Genomic DNA, 10,305 nt, shown 5'->3' with positions numbered 1-10,305 from the left:
GCAGAGCTTCGCCGCCCTCGCCGCGGCGGCGGCGGCCGCCGTCCTCGCAGGTACTCCCTCTTTCCCCTAACCTCGTGGATCCAAGTGTCAAACACTTGCCTCTCCTTCCTCACCGGCGCACCTACTCTCTGCTGCAGGCCTGCTCTACAGACGCAGGTGCGACCGCTTGAGCGCGCGGGTGCGGGAGCTAGAGGACTCCCTGGCCGACGCCGTGGAGAAGGCCGCCGCAGAGCGCCGCGGCAGGGTTCGGGCTCAGCAGGTCGGTCCCCCACGAAGCTCCGCAGGTCCAACTTTGCGCATTTAACTCGTATTGCTTCGCTTCGATTCTGGCAGTCACTGCGGAGGGCCCTGAGCGAGCAGGGGACGAGCCCGGATAAGGGGAAGCCGGCCAAGGCCCCGGCGTCGTACCCGACGGCGCCGATCGGCACCGTGCAGTCCTGCTTCTCTACTAGGTGCTGTTCTGTCACTCAATGAGCTTGATTACTCGGAGTTGGTAATGTATGCGTGAAGGCGTCTGGTGTTATGTGTATGGGTGTTTGTTTCTGCAGGAATGGTACGCCGAGACAGCCTTTGGTGGTGCCTCTGGCCAGAGCGACAGTGGTGCTTAATCCTGCCCGTGTTGCGGCCGAAGCGCTAGAGGGACTTGCTAGTTACTCGCATTGTTGGATCCTCTATGTTTTCCATCTGAACACTGATCTTGATAAAATGTGGAAAGACCCTGCTAGATCCAAGCTAAAAGCAAAGGTGTGATTTGTTCTTGACCCTTAGCTGGTTCTAGTTCTTAATCAGATAGTTGTTGTTCTGAATGTTATCGTGGATATGGGGCTGAACTAGTGAATCCGTCTGTTTTGGTGGAAGGTGAGAGTGCCTAGATTGAAAGGGGGCAAGATGGGGGTTTTGGTGAATGGCACACTGAGACAGCCTTTGGTGGTACCTCTGGCCAGAGCGACAGTACTTCTTCACCCTGCCTGTGTCCAAACTGAAGCGCTAGAGGGACTCACTAATTACTCGCATTGTTGGATCCTCTACGTGTTGCATCTGAACACTGATCTTATAAAATGTGGCAAAGCCCTGCTAGGTCCAAGGTAAAATCAATGATGTGATTTGTTTGTGGCCTCTAGTTGGTTCTAGTTCTTAATCAAAATGTTGTTGTTCTGAATGTTATTGTGGATATGGGCTGAACTGAACTAGTTAATTCTTTTGTTTTGGTGGAGGGCGAGAGTACCTGGACTGATGGCATGATGGGGTTCTCGGTAACTAGGTCTCCACGTTGGCCTAATCCAGTTAGGAGATGAAGGACCCCTGCGCAAGGACAAACCTGGGCATCATCATTCTCGGTGTTGTTCCTGTAAGAAACGATGCATCAATAGTTTTTTTTCCCGATATGGGTGCTACTTTTTTTTGAGCAAAAAATATGAGTGCTACTTGGTTACTGCTTCAGCTAGGATGGATGCTATCATTCAGCATCTCAATCAATAAATGACGTCGCCCATCACTTGTGTACTAGATACAAAGCAGCAGACTCTCAGGTTTCTGCTTATTCTGTCAAATAGATACGCATATTTAAAACATTTGCTAGTTACATACATAATTTGATAAAATTACAGAATCATAGGTGTAAAAGCTGTTGCCTTGTGACCATGAGGTCATGGGTTTGAGTCCTGGAAACAGCCTCTTGCAGAAATGTAGGGAAAGGCTACGTACAATATACCCAAAGTGGGACCCTTCCCTGGACCCTGCGCAAGCGGGAACTACGTGCACCAGGCTGCCCCCAATCATAGGTGTCGTGCAATTGGGCATGTTAGCTGCGCTCACCGACAGAATATTGGAGCTAAAAATAAACTGCACTTCAGACAAGTTCCACTTGCAGGCCAGTAGTTCTTTCACCCCTGAAGATGACAATTGACCCATTGTTTGGCTGCTTGGGCATACCGATGCTTGTCTGTGAATTTGTGTCAGATACCAGTTCTAAACTGGCTTGCTCTTCTAGTTGGCCATTTTCCTCTCTGCCTGCTCGTTGTTCATTTTGTTCAACTGTCCCTCCTTGACTTCCTTCTTGGGGCTCACTGTTTTTATCGTTAGTTCCACTTTCTTCTGGTTGATCCTTATGATCTGGCATCTTTGTTAAGTTGTGCCTCTTTTTGTAGAAATGGATTATAAATGCTATCAAAAGGGAAGAAGTTGAAGCAACTCCAGTAAGGATGAATAATCCCCTGAAATTTGCAAAGGTGAGTGTGCTTGAACCAGTGAGAGGGCCTGCATTCTGGCAATTGTTTTGATCTCCAATCCACTTTTTCTCAAGTTGAATCATAGTATCACCCCCTGTTACGTTGAGAATTGCCTTTGAGATGTCGCCAAGTAGGGGATTTCCCTTTGCTAATGCCTGTTCAAGAAACGTGACCATTTTATGGACCCATTTACACCAACAGACAAGTGACAAGTGAGACAACACTGCATCATGTCTTGTATGATTCAAGTAAAAGTATAACTCTCTAAGCGTATCTGAACTTAGTATAAATGATAGTAAAACTATTCAGTGATCTGTCTGGCCTTAACCTCTAAACATGATTGTTAGTAGGCAGTAGGCACAACAATTGAGTAGGTTATATTAGACCAAGATAATTATAGGATGTTCAAATGTATTTAACGTGATTACTAGCTGACACTTTTTTTTTTGGTGAGAACCAATTGATTAACTGATAGATACTTTCTCTTTAGGAATATTGGGCAAAAGAAGCATATCTAAGGTAGTTATTAAACTTACATATCCAAAACCTGCAGCCTCATAGATTGGTCCCACCATTGTGTACCCTTTGCAGTGGTTTGCCAGAAATAGTTTAATGTATGGAACCTCATGGACAAGAGCAGCGATACCACCATTGTTGCTTCCTAGGGAAAGTGCTTTGTGAAAATCATCAGGGGAATCATACGACTTGATCTTTGACCTGTCAAAACCGAGTTCTTCTAAAAGTCCCTTGACGTAAGAGCCACGGTGATGTCCTACGCATTCTCCACTTTTTAGGAGTTCATGCACATCTGTTACTGTTGGCTGAAGCTGCTGCACAGTTAGCATTGATGTCAAGCTCGCAGTGTAACTTGATGTAAGTACCATGAGAAAAACTAGCCAAACGATCAAAACTATCCGGGATAGAAAGCGTTGCACAAGCTCTTCTGCAAAATACATGATAAAATAAATTAGTTTCTTTTGCCATCTTGAGTCCAGTCAATTATAGTGCAATACAATTTTGTAACATCATACAGAATATGATAATTATTTTATTCTGCTCTGCTTAGTTCATATTAAATATTTAGTATTATGTAGTGATGAAGCTACCATTTAGAAATGCAAAATTACCCAGATGTGTTTTAGAAATATCATATATTCATATGTATTGACATATTGTCTTTTTGTCGATAATTGTGTAGCATTGTTGCTTCAGGATTATATAATTGTCTTCCCATTCAGGCCTCTCAGCCTGATGCTAAATACTGTATTTTATGCAAAATGGATAGATCATGGTAAGTGTACTCAACTCCCTTCAAATATGGAGAAAAAGATCATAATCCCCAGCTGTCTGGGAATTGTCCCACGAATATTCTCGTTGTTGCCTAGAAATTCCAATATTAATACGACCACACCTGTGTAGATAAAGAATACAGCGCTTCCAAACCACATGCCAGGTGCTAGTGGCTTCAAGAAAATCCATGTGTTCTTGTTTATGCTATCCCTTACTGGAACAACCATTGCTATTCCTGTTTCTGTGTATGGCAGAGTGAGGTCGACATAGAAAGTTCGATTATACCTTATTGTTATATCTCCAATTACTATATCAAATATCTGCATGGGCAAAAAAAGAAGTTAGCTGAGGACATAGAAAATAGTTTCTGACTCAAATCTCCTTTTACCGAGAATGCTAGAGGAGTAGTTGTGCTATTTGGAATATAGAGGATCAATTAAGGGTAGCACTCAAATACTTATTGATGGTTGCACTTGCTTCATATGTTGTTGACATGTAAAATAATTGTCTATACTATCTTCTCTCACCAATCAGGGGTTTCTGTCGGCGTGTAAAGTTTATTACCATGTAACTGGTTAAACACCGAAAAATCATGTGACATGGTTAGGTGGTTTGTTGTGAAAACTACTGAAAATAGATAATAGGACTAGCTTATATGACCAGTCTCCTCAAAAGTAGAGAAGAAGAATGACAATGGTTGTAAAGTACGACATGTAATATCTTTAGGGTTATCTACAGCATCCTTTGTCATCTAATAGAAATATTCTGTATCTTGCTTCTAACGATGTTAAAACATGTGTGCAAGTTTGCTTTAATGCTTCAAGGCCTCAACTATTTACAAATTAAAATAAATCATGTAGGAATACAGAGGTCTTGATTTTTTTTCATACCTTAAGATATACTTGGTAGACAAAATCATTGTAATCTTCGCTACTTGAATCATCCGTAGTACTAAATATTACATATTCGTAAGGGAGTGCATAAGGAAGTCTCTTAACCGTCTCTTCAAATACGTCAACTGAGAAACCACTTGCTTTAGTTGCACCTGTTATATGATCCTTTCCGACCTTCATAAATTCCGGATATCCACTTGTGCACACACCAACTCGAAGTTTCTTCCCGCTTACAGGAATTTCATAACCCCGGGGTACCTCTATGGACTCTCCTGGCCAGATCACAGGATGAAGATCCCACGCTGAACCCGGAAATGTTGTTGCAGGTGTGGTTTTATTTAATTGTTGTGAGATTCCATTTTGTGCAGTCCAGAATCCAATTTCCCTCCATCCTTTTCCTACCACGTTTATTATTCGAAATGTTGAAAATTGCAGCTGCCTATCTGAAAGGTCAAAATTGCCACTAAGGCCTTTAAATCTGTTCTGCAGGATTGCTTGTAATAGTTCTGGACCATTACTAGACGTTTCCAAGGTTTCCAAGCTTGTTGAGTTTCTTGTGACACCTGGTTTTCTAAATGTGGCATTTGTAAGTCCAACTTTTTCTGCAGCCTGTGCTACTGCCCAGATTGTATCATAGCTCCACAGTCCAAAGATGCTTAATTTTGATGGTATATTAGTTGGGTTGTCAATTTGGAACCTCATATTCCATCTCATGGTGAAGTCATCGAGATCCTTTGATTTGGGAACATAAACTTGAACACCTATGGCACCATTCAGTGATTCTAGGACAGAAGGATTTAGTGATTCTATGAGATTGGTTACTCCATCTGTCAGGATCCATGCATATCCTTTGTTCATCATCCCTACTTCTTTTGCCTTGATGAAGACAAGCGAGGCTAAGGTAAATGACATATGCACAACAAAGACCATTATTTGCATTGCCATCAACTTATAGAGTTCTAGGGTAATCTGTTCATTAGTTGCTGTCAGAGGGATCATGCTTTGGTAGGGAACACGAGCATCAACTTCTTGTAGGACATCAACTAGGTATGGTATAATGCCTCTCCCATAGTCGGTGTCTTCATATACAGTCACCACCTTTCTCCACCCATAGGCTTTAACTATGGAGGCAATGCAATTAACCTGTGCTGAGTCACTCAGTGTTGCACGCACAAAATATGGAAGACTTCCAGACGCTAGAGCTGGGTTTGTTGCCGTGAAGGATATGACCGGGACATGACCTTTATTTCCCAGTTTCGAGATAAATATGGCTTGCGAAGATCTCTGAGGGCCAATGATGGCTTCCACATTGTAATTTTCCAACAGGCTAATAACTGTAGAATTGCATATGAAGACACTTCAGTTGAAAATCCTTGATAAAATTAAAATCATAATATGCATAAATTGCAAACAATTGGATACGGTTGTTTGATATGGAATGTGGTAATTTGATGTTCATGGTAATGTAACAACACAAGGTGAATTCCAAGTTGCACTCATCTAATTATAATTACAGCTGCAATTCACACGCTGGAGTGCTGTGTCTCCAGAAATGTTGCCACTTGCATATATTAACAGTATTTAGAAGAGAATAGGTGACAGTGACATTAATAGATGATTGGTTCCAAATAAGGATAATTTATCTCGCTCATACTTCTATTTGTATTGCTTCCTCTTGATGGCTCCAAAATATTGTTTCTTGGTTCATAGAATAAATTTTTTTTCACTGTCTGTGATCTCATGAAATGATAATATTGTGAAACAGATCCTGCTTTGTATTACGGAATAGTACTGCAAGTGCAAGCAATAATGCAACTTAAGCATGGATAGATGTTCTTGCTTTTTTTTTGTCCAAGCCATTATATCATTTATATGAGCTGCTATGTACTGTTTCTCTAGTTTGCAGGTATTCACGCTTTCCCTAGTTTCTACATTTATGCTACTTGTTCACTTTCTTTTCTTGGTAGACACTACTATTGCTAGTATCAGCTGTATTATTAGAATTCTTCAAGTCTATATGTCAGAAATCTCATTTTTACAATGTGCTATCTGTTTTCACTGTAGTTCAATAATCATTTCCATTTTTGGAAACCTATAGGAATTGAGCTAGAGTTTTACACCTTACTGTTGCAAGTTGGAGCATGCAACAATGTGCCCATTAATTACTTCAGCAGCAAAATTGGCACTTGTGGCTGATGGAATTCCCCTTGGTGAAGAGAGCGCAATAATTTCTCCTCTGTTATCTTAGGAATAATATTGTGTGAAAAATGGTAATTGCTGTTACACAGTAATATTATGTGATGCTCAGTTTCGTAAATGCATTTGTCACGAAATGAGTCATCTTCGCCTCTCTGCGCACTAACAAGTTGACACTAGAGACCTAAATTCTGAATACCAGTTTTAGCAACCTTTACCGAGTTGGTAAAATTGACAATTTCTTTGATTTTCAGTGTGTGTCATGGTAAGTTTCACGTCGTAGTAATACAAACATTGTTCTTGTGTTAGAGCTCTTCTTCAAGTCGGTTCACCATCACCACTTAATTTTACATTGGCCAACCCAGGTATCCAACTGAGCTAGGCTTAGTTCCTAAGATGCATAGTTGAGGAACAGAGTGCTCAACTAGTCTATTTCAGCTGTACAGCAGAATAAGCCAATACAGTGAACAGACGAAAAGAGTTCAGGACATTTACCTTGAGATGCAGCTCGGACATCATCTCTCATGGAATCTCTGGTGTGTAGGACTAGCTTGGTGCTATAGTTCTGATGAACAGCATAGAAGTCCTCCATAGCTAGTGAAATGCTGGTCCGTGCCATTTTGCCAACAATGGACCCCAAGTCAAGGATAACCCCAACATGGAGTTCCTTTGCGTCTTCTCTAGAAGTATTTTGGGCGACAGCAAGGTTGATTGGCAGCAAGAGGAACATGATGACTCTACTTGTGATCTCCATCCGCTGAGCCAGAGGTTTGCAGACTTGCATTTGTTGCGTGCAGTTAAATAGACTCTTCTGAGAGGTAGTTAAACAATCAAAGTGCAGTTTTTTAATGACAATAACACATTCATTGAGTGTGTATGCGGCATTACTTCTAACTTACGAATTAGAGCAAGTATAATAAGGTACAGTCAGCAGGCTATAAGGACTAAACAATTATATTTGTGCTGAGTTGGATGAGAGAGAAGAGGAGAGAAGGAAAGCGGGCTGTAGATTAACAGCCGGCTGCAACATGGACTCCAAGAAACATTGCGAGAGTGTACGGTGGGCCATGCATTAATAAAGTAGTACTCCCTTCGTCCCAAAATTCTTGTCTTATATTTGTCTAAATACGGATGTATGAAGACACGCTTTAGTGTTAGATACATCCGTAACTTAACAAATCTAAGACAAGAATTTTAGGACAGAGGTAATACTACTTAGCATGTCAAGAATTTGAACTAAAACCACGACGAGTAAATCGGAACGGAGGGAGTAGCTACTATACATGCTGGCTATTAGGTTGACTATATGTAACATGTCAACTTCATATAGCCGGTTGTTGGCAATACTATTAACCATGCTCTTACTGGGCGAAAAAGGCTTTCGAGGCGCTCAATTCAATTGGTGTCATCAGCTTGAAAGCCGCGTGAATTTTTGTTGGTTGCTAAGTCATCATTTCCTGGACATGTATCCAATGATCTGTTCACAGTAATTTAATATGCGTACTGATGCTTGTTATTCCCATGAAGACGCAACTCTGGTTGAAATTCGTTTGCCTCTTATTGGATAATGGAATGGTCTCACAATCAAGTTATAATCTCGAAGCCAGTTACAGACTTCTGCTGCACGACTTTTCTGCTGGCACGTGCGATGGTTGACTTGAGTGTATTAGTGAAATGTTCTAGGTAATTATGGTTGGCACAATGTGATATTGTTTACCCCAATTGGCATTTGATACCGTTATTCTCACTTCTCAGCATAAGTACATATTCAACTTGGGCAAAGAAGTCCCACGGTCTGATCTCACCAATATGACTTCTTTCCCACTTGTTGATGCAGGAGACAAGGAGTGCTGAGATCAGATGGTTTTCTCCCTATTATGAAGTACTTTTGTCCATTTCCATATGGATGACTAGACCCTTGTCTAAAACAGGGAACTGTCTTTGTTCATACAAAGAGCACTTATGTTACTAAAGCCTTCTCTTACTATAGAGTTTGATTTATGTACATATTTGACTTGGGAGAAAATCCCTAGGTGTAGCGTGAAGATATTATGGAGGGCTGGCGTGGGAGAATATACCAGAATTGGCAAGATAACCGAGATATTGTTGAGTCATCACTGAAAATAGTTACGCCAAGGGGAAGAAGGAAGATGCTAGCCTAAGTGAGTTTTGGACCTGCTGAATGAGATTGATGTACACATGTGAACCATGTGTCTTCCGTCATGCTGACACTGAACAGATCCTGACAACAGAATTGCCGCATCCACAGGTGGAACTGTGGAAGATACAGCAGCATGGCATCTGAAGAAATCAGGGATTTTCACGGTGAAGAGAATCCTTATGATCCGGTGCTGCAACTGCAAAGCAAGATGGGGTAGTTCTCACAGGAGAATAGGGCAATAGCAAAGTATGGTGCAACACTTGAAGGCCAGACAAAGTATATCATCATTTGGCGCAGTCCATTATGGGGTGCCTACCCAAGTTGAACAGGTGGTGGCGAAAGGCAAGTGACCGCTGTGCTGTTATTGCGTACGGCCGTGCGCCAGTGCACCAGTAATTTGGTGCATGAGTAGTGAGGCGTCTACATACAAGTCCACTGCAGTTTTTGCGAAGCTGATACTGGACGACACTGTTTATGGTCCGGCACGGAGGAGGCCAGTTGAACGGCAAAGGGCACATGAGATGGCGAGAAACAAGAAAGCTCTGACAAAGGTTCGTGGCCCGCGGGAGCTGGCGTGGCGAACCATGACGAGCAAGGCCGTGCGATTTCCGGCTATCTGCGTGGTGGGTGATTTGGCACACCTCACAAAAAGAAAAAAAAAACGGATTTCTCATCTTGTAAAGAGACGCGGCAGGGTTGTGTTTGTGTGAGCACTGAGGCCACCGTCACTGAGGGTGAGAAGGAGAATAAGTGACAACACGAATGAGACGCCCTGTGTTGAAATAAGAGATGTGAACTTATTGGGGCCTCGAGTAATGATTATTGAGTTAAGAAAGTGTAGTATTTGTTTTTCCGTTGCAACCGTATGGGCATTTTTACTAGTAAAAATACGAAACAGCACGTACGCACACACTTGCACCACAAGTTACATGGTGAAGTATAGCAATGCTACCACGAGTTACTCGAAAAAAAAAAGAAGCAATGCTACCACGAAGTACATGTTCACTACACGAGAATGTACAAATACATGTATCTCTATATACTTACTTAAAAAGAAGGTTCCAATTTCATCTTTTTTCCCACCACCCTTCGTCCAACCTTTCTTGTATATGATAATCAATCACCTTAATTCACTTATCTCTTGAACCAATTTCACTTTAATTTACTTACCAAATTTCTAATCAAAATATAAGGTAATTCACGGGTAGAATTTGATGAACATTTATTTACACAAGCGCATTATTATTAACAGGTAAATCACAAGCTAATGTACTAGAATCTTTATTTCCCGTTGCAACGCACGAGCACTGTTCTAGTTACCATAGAAAAGAGGTATTATGTTGCCGCAAAAAAAAGGGTATTATACAATTTGGGTAGATGTGCGACTCTGTGTCTCTGTTGCTTTAAGAAAAAGATTGGCTCCCCCGCAAAAAAAAAAAAAAAGATTGGCTAGAGAACACACTGCTGTGGTAAGTTCGGCCCAACTCCTCCTTCCTCGGGTCTGGGCCGCTACTCCCACTGTCTTCATCGGCCTCTG

General features: G+C 41.7%; 2 protein-coding genes across 2 annotated transcripts in view; one reads left to right on the top strand and one right to left on the bottom strand.

Annotated features, from left to right (window-relative positions):
* LOC119309611 overlaps positions 1-9,621 on the top strand; it is a 114,015-nt gene extending 104,394 nt beyond the window's left edge. Inside the window, exons 2-13 of the mRNA XM_037585585.1 lie at positions 5-50; positions 138-259; positions 334-452; positions 549-744; positions 859-1,085; positions 1,215-1,348; positions 2,148-2,228; positions 3,427-3,519; positions 4,648-4,737; positions 4,901-4,997; positions 6,177-8,290; positions 8,445-9,621. Coding sequence (XP_037441482.1) covers positions 5-50; positions 138-259; positions 334-452; positions 549-744; positions 859-1,085; positions 1,215-1,242 — 738 coding nt within the window. The 3' untranslated portion in view covers positions 1,243-1,348; positions 2,148-2,228; positions 3,427-3,519; ... (2 more) ...; positions 6,177-8,290; positions 8,445-9,621. The remainder of the gene's footprint in view (positions 1-4; positions 51-137; positions 260-333; positions 453-548; positions 745-858; positions 1,086-1,214; positions 1,349-2,147; positions 2,229-3,426; positions 3,520-4,647; positions 4,738-4,900; positions 4,998-6,176; positions 8,291-8,444) is intronic.
* Positions 1,850-7,408, bottom strand: LOC119309581 (glutamate receptor 2.8-like). The gene is made up of 5 exons (XM_037585560.1): positions 7,103-7,408; positions 4,409-5,745; positions 3,640-3,838; positions 2,765-3,171; positions 1,850-2,383 (listed from the first exon to the last, which is right to left on the bottom strand). The coding sequence occupies exons 1-5, from the start codon at positions 7,389-7,391 to the stop codon at positions 1,850-1,852; spliced, it is 2,766 nt and encodes a 921-aa protein (XP_037441457.1). The 5' UTR covers positions 7,392-7,408.
* Positions 9,622-10,305: the final 684 nt, after the last annotated feature.

This window comes from Triticum dicoccoides, chromosome 5B (genome assembly GCF_002162155.2).
Source record: "Triticum dicoccoides isolate Atlit2015 ecotype Zavitan chromosome 5B, WEW_v2.0, whole genome shotgun sequence".
Taxonomy (NCBI): domain Eukaryota; kingdom Viridiplantae; phylum Streptophyta; class Magnoliopsida; order Poales; family Poaceae; genus Triticum; species Triticum dicoccoides.
The sequence above is the reverse complement of the archived record's forward strand: the minus strand, read 5'-3'. Positions and strand labels throughout refer to the sequence as shown.

Bases quoted from the DNA above. Each gene is read 5' to 3' on its own strand.
- LOC119309581 (XM_037585560.1), bottom strand. From the start codon at position 7,391: ATGCAAGTCTGCAAACCTCTGGCTCAGCGGATGGAGATCACAAGTAGA. The intron at 3,839-4,408 runs GTATGAAAAAAA...TTGCCCATGCAG, and splicing joins TCTACCAAGTATATCTTAAG to ATATTTGATATAGTAATTGG. The intron at 2,384-2,764 runs GTAAGTTTAATA...TTTCTTGAACAG, and splicing joins AGGCTGCAGGTTTTGGATAT to GCATTAGCAAAGGGAAATCC.